Source organism: Pogoniulus pusillus, chromosome 9 (assembly GCF_015220805.1).
Source record: "Pogoniulus pusillus isolate bPogPus1 chromosome 9, bPogPus1.pri, whole genome shotgun sequence".
Classification (NCBI taxonomy): Eukaryota; Metazoa; Chordata; class Aves; order Piciformes; family Lybiidae; genus Pogoniulus; species Pogoniulus pusillus.
In genome coordinates, this window is record NC_087272.1 from 33,634,040 (window position 1) to 33,650,034 (window position 15,995).

Genomic DNA, 15,995 nt, shown 5'->3' on the forward strand with positions numbered 1-15,995 from the left:
TGAGATGCTGGAGCATGTCCAGAGAAGGGAAATGAAGCTGGTGAAGGGTCTGGAGGAGCAACTTAGGGAGCTGGGGTTGTTTACTCTGGAAGATAGGAGGCTGTGGAGAGACCTTACTGGTTTCTACAGTTTCCTGAAAGGAGCCTGTGGCCGAGTGGGTGTTGGTCTCTTCTCCCTAGTAGCAAGTGATAGAATAAGAGGCAATGGCCCCAAGTTGCACCAGGGAGGATTTAGGTTGGATATTAGAAGAAACTTCTTGACTGAGAGAGTTCTCAAACATGGGAACAGGCTCCTCAGGGAGGTGGTTGAATTCCCATCCCTGGGAGGTGTTTAAAAGCTGCAGAGATGCAGTGCTGAGGGATGTGATATAGCGCTACACTTGGCAGAGTTAGATAATGGTTGGACTTAGAATCCTTTTAGTTGGAAATTACCTTTAAGATGATTATGATTCTATGCAAATGTGCATAGGTTGGAACATAAATGCTGTTTTAATAGATATCCATTTTCTGTAAATTATTGTTACTTCATGTTGATCAGGACAACAGCAAAAGATAAGAGCAAAACTTTAGTTTTCATAACAGAACATTCTACTGAAAGCTGAAAATCTCCTTCTATGCTTCCCTGTTTTAACAAACTTGAAAGTCCTTCATACATCACTGGAAACTGTGACTTGTTCTTTTTGTTTTTCAATTTGTAGGCTTTATGCAGTTGGTGGTCGAGATGGAAGTTCTTGTCTTAAGTCAGTAGAGTGTTTTGATCCTCATACGAACAAATGGACCCTGTGTGCTCAGATGTCAAAAAGAAGAGGTGGTGTAGGTGTAACCACTTGGAATGGTTTCTTGTATGCAATAGGTGGCCATGATGCCCCAGCATCAAACTTAACATCCAGACTTTCAGACTGTGTAGAAAGGTAATATCCTGATGAAGACATCCTTGTGTTTGCTTTACTACAGTGTAGCAGCAGAACTGTTTCTGGGGTGGCACATTCAGACATACAATAAGAAATGTAGTAAGAAGAGCTGCATGTACTACTATGTGGAAAGCAGGACAGAGTAGATTAGGTAGGTGGTGTACTTACTGCCTGTCCAGATGGCTCAAGGAATATTTTCAAAAAGAAAAGGGGAGAAATCCTTGGAAATGTACATCCAAATCTCTGCTTTCCTACCAGTATCGTTGAGGAGAAATTGGAGAACCATTAAAGGAATTAATAGCTTTCAACAGCCTTTGCTTTTTTCAAGGGCAATCTTGAATAGAAAGAGCAGACAATTTTATACATTCCTATCTTATTTTAGGCCTTGGACAGTAATGGTTCATCACAAAATGGTTTTCTTGACTATCTTCCCCTGGAAATGTTTGTAAAAGTTACCCCCCTAAAGTGAACCCAGTTGTTACTTTAACCAAATGCAACCTCTGTCGCATCTGGTCCTCCAGGACAAGAGGAAATGGCCTCAAGCTGCACCAGGGCAAGTTTAGGTTTAGGCTGGCCAGGGAGATGGTGGCGGTACCATCCCTGAGGGGTGTTGAGAAAGTGTGTAGACATGGCACTTGGAGACATGGTTTAGTGGGCATGCTGGTGTTGGGTTGGCAGTTGGACTTGATGACCTTAGAGGTCTTTTCCAGCCTTAAATGACTTTGTGGTTCTACCTGTTTTCAACTCCTTTGAGAGTGTCAATTCCAATACATGTTTTTTCCTATTGAGTTTTGGCAACGGTTTCAGAGCATAACACCAAATTGTCTTTTAGGTATGATCCAAAAACAGATATGTGGACTGCTGTGGCCTCTATGAGCATTAGCAGAGATGCAGTGGGAGTCTGTCTTCTTGGTGACAAGTTGTATGCTGTTGGAGGATATGATGGGCAAACGTACCTTAATACAGTGGAGTCTTATGATCCCCAGACAAATGAATGGACACAGGTATGTTTTTTGATTAGACCACGTACTACTACTTAGCTTACCATCTCAACTGTGCCTTTTTCAATGAGAACTCAAATACTCCTTCTCTAAGAAACACTTTCTTCCAAATCTATTGTCTCCTTTCTTTGTCTACCATCTCACAGTGATTTATCTTGAACAGTGGTTAAGTTCTAATCCACTGCCCATCTTTCTCTAGCAAGAAGATAGCTATTTTCTTTGACAACTACTGTTAAATATACTGTTGGCATGTTTCCTAAGCTTTCATAAAGGCCCCTGTTTATGACTTCCTATTCTGAAAGTATATGATAAATGTAGATTAATTTTAGCTCTCATGTGTTTCTCGGCAAGTTTATCAGTTTCTTCAAGGATTTGGTCATCTTTTCATAAATAATCCTTTCCTGATGTGGATGCTATGTACAGTGTGCTTAACTTTCAGGAAGCTTTTTCCCATTTCTCTTCACTTAGCTCAAATAAAATAAAAAAATGTCAAATTCACAGTCATAAAACATTACTGTCAGTTCAAAGCTTGGTTATTTTTTTTCTAGATGCAGGAACGTGCACACACAAGGACATCCTGGGCAGGCTGTCCTTTGGTATCTACTGCAATTTGAGACCTCCTAAAGTGCCTACAGCACAGAAGGCCAGCAGATACAGCCCAGAATCAGTGCCCTTCTGGAGTCCAGTTGCAGGCTAGGATGAATGTCCAAAGTCATCTAAAGTAGCATTAGACCTCAGTACTTAAGCAGATGAGCTCTGATCTCCTGAACATGCTATCCCAGTATCAGCCCCAAATTGCTAATCCAAAAAAGAAAACCACAGTCAGAATCTCTGTAACACAGAAAACTGAGCTATCCATTTTGCTCTACTTCATACTGCTGTAAGATGATAGAACATAAAGTCCTCTAGGATGCTCAACAAGAGCTTGAGGCCTTCAGTGGTAGTACTGGTAATGATTACCTGTGGTATTGTTTGTCCTGCCAAAGAAAGAAAAAAGTGTAGCAGGGAGGAACAGTGCTTCTCACTGTTGCATCTAGATGAATCTTGCATGATGCCAGGTGGTGACCATCTGTATGTACTTTTGTAACCTTAGCCCTCTATACCTCGCTGAATCCTGTAATCTCAGTATATGAACAGTTTTGAACCCTTCCTAGATGGATTTGGAAGTGTGTACCTTCCTTCTTTCTTGGTGTGTCAGCAGTCTGCCACCACTTCATCCACACACAACTCAGAAGAAAGTAGTGGAATTTTCTGAGCTGAAGTTTGTTAGAATCACAGACAGCTCAAGATAAGTCTGATGTTCCTGGAGGGGAGGAAAGAAGTTGGCATAAGCACCTTTTATCATCTTCAAAACACTCAGCGTGCTATTCACACAATGTCCAGTACTAGGAAGCTTAGAAGGGGAGGCAAAGTTGAGTGTTAGAAACTACCTTCCTCATTTTAAAGCCAACAGACTCTCAGCAGAAAAAGGTCTTGCCAGAAGTAACTTCTGTTTACAAGAAAAGATCAGAGACTGGGAAATTATTTTGATTTCAAGAACTCTTAACAGCATTTCATCAAATATTCATGTAAAAAGGAGAGATTGCCCCTGTTGTGTTTGGCATTTTCTGTTCAAGATAAAAACATAATTTTGCCAGCCATTTTTCAGTTGTCACTGTCTAGCTCAAGTGTCCAGCTTGCACTGTACCAAAGGATTCTTTTTCCTGTAATACCAAGTAACTGAAATTAGCAATACAGATTATTCCATATTCCTATTGCTTTCCAAGTGCTTCACACTCTAATATAAAATACCTTCACCTTTTCTGTGGGTTTTAATCCAAGTTTTGAACCAATTTACTGTTCTTTTTGAGTCATGCCAACAGAGTGTGGGTGATACTCCCACTGTGCTGCAGCTGTATAACTATTATTACAAGTATTAACTAAACACTTGTCAGTAGGGTTGTTTTTTTTCTGGGGAGGGAATGCTTAAAGCTGATTGCCTTTATCTCACATCTCTTTGCTTTTGTTTTTTTGTGTTCACAGGTTGCACCATTATGCTTAGGAAGAGCTGGAGCATGTGTTGTGACTGTGAAACTGTAAATGATTTTGTCTATGAAGGTGATGTTCTCCTCTGTAGACTCAGAGGATTTATTTTTTCCCACAGCAAATTACCAGTGCACCAATGAAGACAAGGTGCGGGATACCTACCATGGGGAAGTGTTTGGTCTCAAGTTGACACGTTCATGTTGTTCCTAAAGACTGAAACAAAGCACTTTTAAGAAAGAAATAATCTTTGTTACCTATGTTACATAAATCTTATTTGTAAGAAAATCAGCTGCAACCTGCCAGTTTCAAGCAGGGGACTTCTGTTTAGGAAGTGCTAAGAAATTAGTGAACTCATTATAACAAAATGTTGTAGATCCAGAGCTGTGATCACCCAAACATGGAGAGGAATGATGTTGTCGATGGATATACTTCCACTGGTATAATTAAGTCTGTCTCTGAGTGAAACAAGTTACAGGACTGGATCCCTTGTATTTAATTTGCTGGTATTAAACATGTTTGGCTGTAGGTCTCTGAGCTGCTACAGTGCAGGTTGACAAGCCAATGCAAACCATTGTAAATGGCAGGCTTAGCACCTGCCTTGGAAATGAAGTTGTATATTTGATGAATCTTTTGCACTTTTATTATCATTCCTAGTTTAGCAAACTTTTTATTTAACCAAAGCCTTATTTTAAATATTGTCTTATTATGCTAACAGAAACCTGCTATTTAATGATTTCTGCCAGAGGTTGTTCTTTTCACATCCAGCATACTACTTGGATTTTCAAAGTTTTTGTGAGATACAGAACATCATACCTCTATCTCTGCTTTTTTGTTCCTATATCTACTTTGCTATTTTACAGGGAGAGGAGGGGGGGGAATCTATAAGCATGAACTATTGGAGGAAATCTAAAGTGTGATTCAAAGTTAACCAATTTAAGTTTAGTATTTGCACTTCAGATTTTGTGAAGCATTCCATTCCATCTAGACTAATTCCATTTTTACGTGAGGCTTTGCACTAATTTGAAAAGAAATCTATACTTTTATAAGATGAAGTGAGACAATTGTCTGTCTTTCCAGTAAGGTTACACCAAAATGCAAAGGGCCCAGTCCTGCAAGAAACTCCACCATTTAAGCACATACAGCATCTTACAAGGGAGTTCTGTGTGCCTCGCAGGATTGTATCAGATTAGTTACCTTCTTTAACAGTCTAATTTTTTTCAGATGCTTTATAATTTGCCTTTTCTGAGCCCCCGTGCTGTTACAGAGGATTGCTTTGAATGGTCTGAATGTTCTCAGAAAGTCTTTTTGTATTTGCTTTTCTGTGCCTTGTTCCTTATGTTTCCAGAACCATAGGTGGTAACGTGTGTTTGTAATGGGAAAGGGGAAGATGTGAGCTCATTGAATGTTTTCCAGAAGTTTTGAAGCATCTGATACCCCAAGTCTTTGTACCTTTGTAATTTAAGATGTGTTAATGCTCTCGGTGAACTATTTATTGTTTCAAAAGAAATTACTAAGCAGTGAAACTTTGCGATGAAACCTGCACTGTTCGCATTCGAATACAGCTGAAGTTAAACACAGCTGGGTGGAGTCAGCACCTTTTGTTTGTTGAGCTTCCAGCCTGTTTGCAGAGTCACAGGATCATAGAATCAAACAGGTTGGAAGAGACCTCCAAGATCATCCAGGCCAACCTAGCACCCAGCCCTATCCAGTCAACTAGACCATGGCGCTGAGTGCCTCATCCAGTCCTTTCTTGAAGACCTCCAGGGACGGTGCCTCCACCACCTCCCTGGGCAGCCCATTCCAATGGGAAGTCACTCTCTCTGTGAACAACTTCCTCCTAACATCCAGCCTGTACCTATCCTGGCACAACTTGAGACTGTGTCCCCCTGCTCCACTGCTGGCTGCCTGGGAGAAGAGGCTACTCCCCACCTGGCTACAATCTCCCTTCAGGTAGTTGTAGACAGCAACAGGATGGTGGGGGCTGGAAGGGACCCCTGAAAATTCTCAACCTCTCTGCTAAAGCAGGGTCACCCAGAGTATATCACACAGGGGCCTGGAACACCAGTGCTGTGCAGACAGGCTCAGGGAACTGAGGTTGTTCAACCTGGAGAAAAGAAGGCTCTGGGGAGATCTAGTAACAACCTTCCACTTCTTGAAGAGGATCTATAAGAAGGCTGGAGCGGGAGCACAGGCCTGCAGGAATAAGACCAGGGGCACTGGCTTAAAACTAGAGAAAAGTAGATTTAGATTGGATGTTAGGAACGAGCTTTTTACCACGAGGGCGGAGGAGCACTGGAATAGGTTGCCCAGGAGGGGGTTGAGGCCCCATCCCTGGAAACACTCAAGGTGAGGTTGGACGGGCCTCTGGGCATGCTGATCTAGTTGAGGATGGCCCTGCTGCCTGCAGCGGGGGTTGGACTGGACGCCTTTCGCAGGTCTCTTTTAACCCGCAGCAGTCCGGTTCTACGCCCAGGGCTGGGCTCCCCCTGCCTGCCGCGTCTCCGGGGTGAAGGCGACGCTGCGGGCGGGCGGAGCCTGTCCCGGTGGCCGGCCGGGGGGTGGCGCATGCGCTGAGGGCGCTGCGCAGCGAGCCGGGGGCGCGATGAAGGTGAGTCTCTGGGCGCCCGCGGGAATTCCTTCGGCTACCGTGCGCCGGGCTGTGGCGGAGGGGGGCCGTGAGGGAACCTTGGCACCGGTGCGGCCGCCGTTCCGCGTCGCGCCGTCTGGGTCAGAGGCGTCGAGCAGGCTTGCCACGGCCGGGCGGTGCTTGCGGCCTGCGGAGGGGAGCCTGGGGGGGAGCCGCCCGCTCGTGCAGCTCTGCAACAGGTGGGAGGCCTCCGCCGCGGACAAGGCCTCTGGGCAGTCCGGGCCGCTCCCGAGAACGGGCCGCAGAGGCTCGTACTCCGCCCGGGCTTGTTCTTCCCGCGACACGCTGCCCAAGCCGCCGCCGTTACCGTTATCCGGAGCTGTTACCGACGAAGTTGGGGTCTCCCACCCGCGGGTCACTGTGCCTTAATGCCAGCCCCGACAGCGACGAGGAGCGTGCGGTGTGTGAAGAGCTGGAGCTTGCCTGCACTGCCGTCATTCTTTTTCACCTGCTTTTAAGAAATTCTTTTCAAACATAATCGTGAGATCATGACTGTGGTATGTGGAGACCATAATTTCACAGTTTTAGTCACGGAAGTTCAAATTCATTGGGGATTACTGAATTCTATTCCTCCTAAAGAAGGGATGGGCGGAACCTGAGTACAGCTTCCAGGCGTTTGGGGGACACCACCTATTGATGCTGTGCGAGGGAAAGGCCTGGTTAGCAAACTGTCCAAGTGCAGAGCTTTAGCTTACTCCCAGGTTCTAGAAAAAAAGAGCTGAGTGGGTAGTGTGCAAGGAAAAGGAATTTGGAAAACTTTCTTCATCAGAAGTCGGTGTCTCTTTTTTTCACTGATGGGTAGCTTTGAGGTCTTGAGGAGAGGCTGAGGGAGCTGGGGGTGTGCAGCCTGCATAAGAGGAGGCTCAGGGCAGACCTCATTGCTGTCTGCAACTACCTGAAGGGAGGTTGTAGCCAGGTGGGGGTTGGTCTCTTCTCCCAGACAACCAGCAATAGAACAAGGGGACACAGTCTCAAGTTGTGCCAGGGGAGGTCTAGGCTGGATGTTAGGAGGAAGTTGTTGGCAGAGAGAGTGATTGGCATTGGAATGGGCTGCCCAGGGAGGTGGTGGAGGCACCGTCCCTGGAGGTGTTCAAGCAAAGCCTGTATGAGGCACTTAGTGCCATGGTCTAGTTGATTGGCTAGGGCTGGGTGCTAGGTTGGCCTGGATGATCTTGGAGGTCTCTTCCAACCTGCTTGATTCTATGATAAGAGTTCAGAGAGGGCAAAGTAGTTGCATAGCTTCAGAAGCATTGATGTTAAGCCTACTGTTTTATATGCTACAGATGCTTTCTAATCCCAGGCTTTGGAAAACTAAGTATTTTGGTCTTTGGACATGAAGCAAAATTTTTTACTCCAGTAACTCTGTGAAGAAAAAAAAAATACTCATGATAGAGTCACAGTAATTCTCAACAGGACACCTAGCACCAGAAAACTCACATTTTCCAACACAAGCCACAAGATGTTTCTGTGGAATTTTGGTGTGTTAGAATCATCATAGAATCATAGAATAATTTAGGTTGGAAGTGACCTCAAAGATCATCTGGTTCCACTTCCCTGCTATAGGCAGGGAATAGAATCATCCAGAAGCCATATTTGAGGGTTGGGGTTTTTACATACCTCCATGCTACTCACAGTTGCTGATGTAATAGGAAGTTGTTTACTGTTCTGTGCTTATGAATTTAAGTTTTGTCATTTCCCACTTCTTTTTTTTTGTCTCATAGCAAGTATTCTATCTACTAGATAAAGCTTGGTCTGGTTCCCCTGTGCAGTTTGCTTGGCAGAAAACTTTGGGAAATATCCTTGCTGTAACAGGGTAAGATTATAAACGATCATTGAATTTGTCCTTAGAGATTACTGATGGAGAAGGGGAATTATTCTACATGTTAATCTTCTTTTTTAGAGGTGATCGTGCTGTGAAAATATTTGATCGTCATGGTCAGAAGAGAGATGAAATCAACTTACCAGGGTAGGTACAAAGATGGGTTTAAATTATTTTCTTTGGCTTTTGTTCCTTTTAAAATGTTTCTCTTCTGGTGAGGTGCTTGCACAATGTGAAAATTTTGTGGAAAGAGACACTATCACTGGTGAACATACCTGGAAAAGAAGATGAACTTATGAGCAAGACAAACTTAAGGCGTGCTGATTGCTGAGAAGCTCAAGAGCCGGCAATGTATGCGTGCAGCACAGAAACCAGAAGTGTCCTGCGCTGCATCAAAAGCATCATGGGCAGCAGGTGGGGGGAGGGCATTCTGCCTCTCCGCTGTGCTTTAGTGAGACAGCAGCTAGAGAATTGTATCTAGCTCTGGAGCCCCTGACAGGAGGACATAAAACTGTTAGAGCAAATACAGAGGAGGGCACACAGGTGATCAGAGGATTGGAGCACCTGTGCTGTGAAGACAGGCGTTAGGGGAAACCACCTGGCATCCATCCAGTATTCAAAGTGGCCTAGAGAAATGCTGGAGAGGAGCTTTTGGCAGGCATATAGTGACAGTATGAGGGATAGTGGCTTCAAACTGGAAGAAGCTCCGTTGAGATTCAACGTTAGGAAGCAATTCTTTGCTATGAGTGTGGTGATAAATTGGAACAGGTTGTCCAGGAGGGTCTTAGTCTGCAGCATGTGGTGCTTTCAGTATGTAAACAACAAGTTGTGAGTAATTCTGTTGTCATTTTCCTTCTGAGAACTATCTGCAAGTAGAGGTTTTTCTTGCCGCTGCAGAAGTTTCTCATCCAGCTTTGTTATGCTTGTTGAACTACGAGGAAAATAATCCCAACACCGAATAGTCTGGGATAGTATAGAACCTTACAGAGGATTTTCACTGTCCTTTCACCAATCAAGCAGGCTCTATTTCAAGTAGAGGCTCATTCTGATGACTTCCCTGATCACCTCACTGAGATTTGAGTGTTGGGGTGGTTGCAATAAGGTCTCATTTTGCAGCTAGATTTGCAGTCTGTCTTGGGTTTGCTTGGGAGGGAAGCAGAAGCACAGGCATTTCAACTGACTAAATCTGGCCATTTCTCTACACTTAAACATTTCAACATTACTAATGAGAGTTGTTTGTTTTGTATTTTTCCTTCAGCAACTGTGTTGCTATGGACTGGGATAAGGATGGTGATACTTTAGCAATAATCACGGACAAATCTAGTGCCATATTTCTGTGGGATGCAAACACAAACAAAACAAGCCAAGTAGACAGTGGCATGAGGTAAGGAAGTTGTTTTTAAAGTGTGTAGTTGCAGATTTGGACCACCATGGCTTGATGATGTGGAGGATATACTGCAAAGATCATCTTTTTTCAGGATCTTTGTAGTACATACACTGTTAAACCAATATGCTACAGTTTGTTGCTAAATTCTTTTCTGTATAATTCACTGGGTTTGAAATGCTTTTTTGGGTGGAAGTTTTGAGATTGGTTAGGGTTTTGTTTCTCTCTTGTCAATAGTGCTAAGGTCCTTAGAGAGCTTCTCTTCAAAGTTTCCACTTCTTGGTAGCAACAAAATGGGTGAATTTTTTGATGTGTCTGCAGTAGCTAACAAAAGTAAGGGAAGTGATCTTGGCGGTACTGAGATTCTTTTTTTCCCCTTGGATAAGGGGACTAAATGCCATTTACAAATCAAACTGGTTTAGGATGGGAGGAAATATCTAAGATGATCCTACTCTAAGGTTCAAATCTCTACCTTTCAGAGATTTTCAACTCTCCTGAGGCCTGTATAACAATCAAAGCGCTGGGTAAACAAATAAGCTTGGTTTGACAATTAAACTTTTAGCTTCTTTGAACCTATTCTAATAAATTCCTGCAATCTGCATAAACATTCTGTCTCTAGGAGAGAGAGTGGAAAATTAACGTCCTATATTTAAGGCACTCACCCAAGCACAGGAACAGATGATTTGGGCTACTGCTGCTATTTTATTTAAGACAAACACTCCTTCTGATCTAACCTTTTATTTCTAAACTTTCTTTGTGCTTTGGAGGGGGTGGGGATGGGGATATGTTTTTTTGTTGGTTGGTTAGTTTTTGTTTTGTTTGTTGTTTTTTTAAGTAGATACCCTTTTTTTTTTTTAAATACCAAAACTGGAGTGTTTTATCCATTAAATCAAAATAATTCAGTTTGCCTGGAAAAATTGAGAGGTGAGGTTTATGTTGGGTGATTTTTCTGTTTTGGTTGATTGGTTGGTCATTTTTTTTTTTTCCAGATTTAGGTTGAAAACTCCATGCCTGGAATATAGAAATATGGAGTATTTCTGTTAGCATGTATGCTTGTGTTTTGTCAAATCCATTTGGAACATCAACTAATTGACTATGGGGTATTTCCATATATTACAGCCTGATATGTTTCCTTATGTAAGCATATGAAGGTAAAAGGAATCTCTGCACTGTACAAAGTAATTTTTTCTTTATTTTAGGGATACAATGTCTTTCTTACTGTGGTCCCGAGTTGGAACTTTGCTTGCTGTTGGAACAACAAAGGGAAACTTACTTATATATAACCGCCAGACTTCTCGCAAGATTCCTGTTCTTGGTATGCACTGGTTTGAAATTAAACGTGCACATGTCGGAGTGGAATTTTGCTGAGATGCTTCCATTCCTTTTTATGTCTGTATATGACTATACCAGTAAAAAAAAGTGTTCATACTCAGTTTTCACCTTGTTTTGTTGCACTTAGCAGAGTATTTTTATAAGTTAAAAGTATATACGCGCATATCTGCCTCATGGGAAACGTGTGTTCCCTTTCTTGCAAAGGATTTGTGTCATTGGTTGCTAAGTTACTTTTTCTTAACTGCTTAGGGTACCTCTGGGCATCAAGTTTAAGGATATAGCATAGTCTCCAGAACTTTGATGCAAAGAAATAGAAGAACAGTTCCTAAAAGGTCAAAAGACTTTCATTGAAAAGTAAAAGATTTTTTTTTAAAGACTCTTGAATTTGTAATGCTCCATTAAGTTGTTTCACATTCTGACAGTCTGTGTTTGGGTGGCCAGACAGAACATATTTCCATTTCAGATGGTTTATTTTTACTTAGTGGTTGTGTTTCATTTGTCCTGTAGGGGTTCCTTTCTTTTTCAGGTAAGCACACTAAGCGGATTACTTGTGGCTGTTGGAGTACTGAAAACCTTCTGGCTCTAGGTGGTGAAGACAAGATGATTACTATAAGCAATCAGGAAGGAGATACAATAAGACAGGTAGCATTTATAACCACATTTGATTTTTGAGGCATTTATTAATACTCCTAGTTCCTAGGAAAGGTGGGATCTGTGGAAGCTTATGCTTTTTGAGTCTTGCTGCATTCAAAGACCCTTTGGGAGACACCTTCATCATCCTTGATCCTGATCTTTCTCTGGTAAAGAAGCATCCTTTGAGTCCTGTGTGAGCTTGGCTTCCCCAGAAGCAGCACAGGACAGCTCTCACCTGACTTCAGAAGGTATTTAGGAAGTACTTTTAGTGTTGTGTTTGCTTTAGATCAGTTAAGCAAAGATCCTTGCACCTCATGTGCAAGGATTACACCTAGGCTGGATCTCCATTGCACTGCTGAGAGGCTAATTCTAGTGCTTCCTCTAAGTACACTCAGGTTCTCCAATTAAATATTCTGTTTGCTCGTATACATAATATCCTGTTGAGCAATGACAGTTGCTGTGTAATGTGCAAATCAATATAATTATTTTTTTTAACTTTAATGAGCAGCATTTCACTCAATGTTTTCAAAGAACAGATCTTTCATGTGCTCCTATGTTTATATCTGAAAATCCCCTTTGGAGAAGAGTAACCTAATAAATTTATTGGGATATCTGTGCTTTAAACTAGCTGGCTTAGTAGTAGCAGCATAGCTGAGACAGCAGACCTAAGCAGAGCTTGGTTATTAGGTTTTAGAACTTCATATTGACTGCAGAAACAGCTAGATTGCTGTCACTACCTAAGCCAGATCACTTATATCCATATTAAAATGTATTGTAAATATTTAACCTGTATGCCTTTATCTTCCTTCTTTGACTCTGCATTGAAGCAACCTCATTTGTACTGCTTCAGTTGGTACGGTCTGCATAATGTCCCTTTGCAACTCTTACTCCTCATCTGAATCTTCTCTGTTTAGATTTCTGTTTCCTAGATAGTTTTCAGTGTTTTCTGTGATAACATACTGTTATCACCTAAACCGAGGTCATGTTTTCACCAACCTTTTTCTTAGTTCTGGTACTAAGTGCAGTTTCTTTCTGTCTGACTGTCTATTCATCCATCCATCCTTTACACCAAAATGCACAAGGCAGGACTAATACAGTATTGCTACATTACCTGTTTTCTCAATCTGAACTTCTTCCTTGCAGACTTCAGTGAGCGCAGATCCCAGTGATATGCACTTCTCAGTTATGAAGACTGATGAAAGAATATCAACCACAGAAAGCACAGTAAGAATTCAATCCAAAACACTGCAAAAAGTGTTAATCTGACATCTCAGGGGTTTCTTCTGGCAACCTGTATGACCCAGGAAGCAATTTGTTCCTCCTTGACTTACAGTTTTGTGTTGAAGACTTTTTTTAGTTTTCAAAAACTCTTCTTTAAAACTAAAGCCATACTTTTTTTGTTCATTAAGGATGTGTTCAAGAGAAGTGCAGTCGTTAGCAATGCAACAAATAAGAGTAGCTTTGCAATGATAGTTAATGGAGATGTGTGCAGGGACTTACAGCATAAACAAAGAACTGTATATGCAGTATGGCAGGACAAAATGGAGCAGGTTTGTCAAAATTGTTAAGAGATCAGAAAAAACACAACAACCTGCAGCTTGCATCAACAGTAAGTAGTGCAAGAGTTAACATCTTGCTCTGCAACATAAAATTCCTGTGAAATAGTGTTTCTTAAGTAGTGCATCATTAAGCTGCAGTGGAATTACAAGCAAACTGTTTTGAAAGACAGGAAAAAACACTTTTTGTATTTGAGGTAACTTTCAGAATTACAGGTCAGTTTGAGTTTGTAGTTCTGCATTAATGCTTCCCTAGGAAGAGGGGTAATGGCTTCAAACTGGAATGAGATCTGTTTAGATTAGACTTTAGGAGGAGATTCTTCCCTCTGAGAGTGAAGAGGCACTGGAACAGGTTGCCCAGAGAAGTTGTGGTGGTTCCAAACCTGGAAGTGTTCCAAGCCAGGTTGAATGGGGCCCTTGAGCAAGCTGGTCTGGTAGGAGGTGTCCCTGCCCCTGCAGTGGGGTTTGGAACTAGGTAATATTTAAGATCCCTTTGAACACAAACCATTCTGTGATTCTATGATTTATCAGGTTTTAGGCCAACATAGGCCTTTTTTCCCCCTCAGTTTGAAAATTCCAGCTCTGTATTTCATACCTCTAGCTCTTAGTTTAGGAATAAAATATTGTCGTCTTTTTCAACAAGGAGAGCTGAAGCACAAGGGAAAGTAAATTTGTAAATAGCTCTTCCAAGTATCCAAATAAGATGAAACAAGCTTTTCCTCCTTGCTGTTTGTATGATGAGTGTTTTACACCTGCCTAACAATTATGCTCAATTAAGAAAAACCTTTTAGAAACTTCACCTGTATTCCACTATGAAGTCCAGCATCTCTCTGGGATTCATCAGATAAAATATGCTCACCTAGACTGATGTCAGGCTGTAAATGTTGCTCATGTAATACACACTAAACAAGCTGGGTTTTACTGAATTGTCTTTTGGCCTTTGGAAGCTGAGCAAGGCCATTTGAGATGGCAGTGGTGTGATAGTCATCCCCTTAACTTCCCATGTAAAACTCTGTAGATGGAAAAACATGCTGTGTTCAAATGAGAGTAGTCCTAAAGGATAAATCCATGTGACCTGCATCATTTTCCTCTGAGGAAATGGAACTGGCTTAATACTTCTCTAGGGAGAAGTCTTGAATTTTGAGATGTGTGTTCTCCTGGGCTGGCATTTAGTGAACCACTAACTCACAAGGGGAATATTCCAGAAATCTCTTCCACTGTTGATAAAGATAGGGAATTCAGATCCATGGGATTCTTAAGGATTATTGAAAGTCCTAAATCTCATCTTTAGTGAAGATATGAGGCCTTGCTTTAAGGGGATGCTATTCTCATCAGGTTAATTTCTCTTTTCATTTGTTGGCAGGTTAGTGTAGTGGTCGGCAAGAAGACTCTCTTTCTTTTTAACTTGAATGACCCTGATAACCCAATCGATCTGAAATTTCAGCAGCCTTATGGCAGTATTGTGACCTACAGATGGTAAGCAGAGCTTTCTTAGTGAAGCAATCTAGTGTTAACAAGCTGAGGATTTTCCCAATAGCTCTGATAAATGCTGGAAAGGAAATCATATCCCTTGCTTACACTGGAATGTTTTCTTGAACATGTTCTAGCCTTTTAGATCTTTTCCAAGTACAAAGAGGCTTGTATGTTGTAGTTGTTTTAGTTGACAATTCAATGGTTCTAAAAGCAGTATTTGCCAATATAAATACTCTTTGTATGCTCAGTTTTAGGGCACTTAACACTGCTGCTGTCTTGACATTAAATTAAACTGAGGTTGTGGTAGGTCGTTTTCTGTTTGGATGAGTAGCTGATGGAAGAGCTGGGGTGGAGTTGTATCCTTCAGCTAGTTTGCTGATTTGCAAAGTTGTACAAAGCTTTTGTAGCCCTACCTCTTTGTAGTCCAGTTGGTAATGTTCATTGAAGAAATCCCAAGCTAGACATTTCAACTGCATCCAAAAAGTAGCTGTACTATTTCTGTACCTTTGAATCGTTATACCCATCCTTTAGCGTCCTTTCTGTAAACGTGCAATGGGTGTTTATTTCTTTATACTGCAGCTGTGTGAGAGCACCTCTAGCTCTATGCTTCTTCATTTGTGTCCAGATGTCCAACAAGGCATACCCAGGCTATTTCCTTTGCAGTGACTCTTTTGCACCTAAGCTGATAAGATATTGTTTGAATTCATCCTTACATCCTGTAACTGTTTCTGCCTTCACCTCATTATTTCAATTTGACATTGTGGAAAGCAAACAGATGTGATAGGATGAAAAGACAATGTCCTCAAATTATACCAAGGGAGGTTTAGATTTGCTATTGTGAAAAATGTGTTTACTAAAAGAGAGGTCAAGCATTGGAACAGACTCCTTAGGGAAGTGGTTGAATCATCATTCCTGAAGGTGCTCAAAAACAATGTACACATGGCACTCTGGGACATGGTTTGGTGGAGATGATGGTGTTGGGTTGATGGTTGGACTTTGATGATTTTAGAGGTATTTTCCAACCTTGGTGGAAAATAATTCTGTAATTTAGTGGTGACTTAGCAGTGATGCCTTAAGAGTTGAGCTCAAATGATCTCAGAGGTATTTTCCAACCTTAATGATTCTATGATTGTATGAAATACAGATTGTAGCTTTGGTACCTTCAGTGTGTTTGCAGCAGTATGCCCTAAGTGCACAGTGACTAGCATTATTTTT

General features: G+C 41.8%; 2 protein-coding genes across 15 annotated transcripts in view; both read left to right on the top strand.

Annotated features, from left to right (window-relative positions):
- Positions 1-5,513, top strand: part of KLHL5 (kelch like family member 5) — a 69,909-nt gene extending 64,396 nt beyond the window's left edge. For all 13 annotated transcript variants that reach the window (XM_064149140.1, XM_064149141.1, XM_064149142.1 and 10 more), the window contains 3 exons: positions 698-910; positions 1,743-1,914; positions 3,934-5,513. In XM_064149140.1, the coding sequence (XP_064005210.1) occupies positions 698-910; positions 1,743-1,914; positions 3,934-3,990 (442 nt within the window). In that variant the 3' untranslated portion in view covers positions 3,991-5,513. The remainder of the gene's footprint in view (positions 1-697; positions 911-1,742; positions 1,915-3,933) is intronic.
- An 877-nt stretch (positions 5,514-6,390) lies between these two features.
- Positions 6,391-15,995, top strand: part of WDR19 (WD repeat domain 19) — a 43,518-nt gene continuing 33,913 nt past the window's right edge. Inside the window, exons 1-8 of one of the 2 annotated variants that reach the window (XM_064149151.1) lie at positions 6,391-6,544; positions 8,305-8,396; positions 8,484-8,549; positions 9,661-9,786; positions 10,986-11,101; positions 11,645-11,760; positions 12,895-12,975; positions 14,671-14,783. In XM_064149151.1, coding sequence (XP_064005221.1) covers positions 6,539-6,544; positions 8,305-8,396; positions 8,484-8,549; positions 9,661-9,786; positions 10,986-11,101; positions 11,645-11,760; positions 12,895-12,975; positions 14,671-14,783 — 716 coding nt within the window. In that variant the 5' untranslated portion in view covers positions 6,391-6,538. Of the gene's footprint in view, positions 6,545-8,304; positions 8,397-8,483; positions 8,550-9,660; positions 9,787-10,985; positions 11,102-11,644; positions 11,761-12,894; positions 12,976-14,670; positions 14,784-15,995 lie in introns of those variants that run through there. The other variant, XM_064149150.1, reaches the window with a different exon arrangement.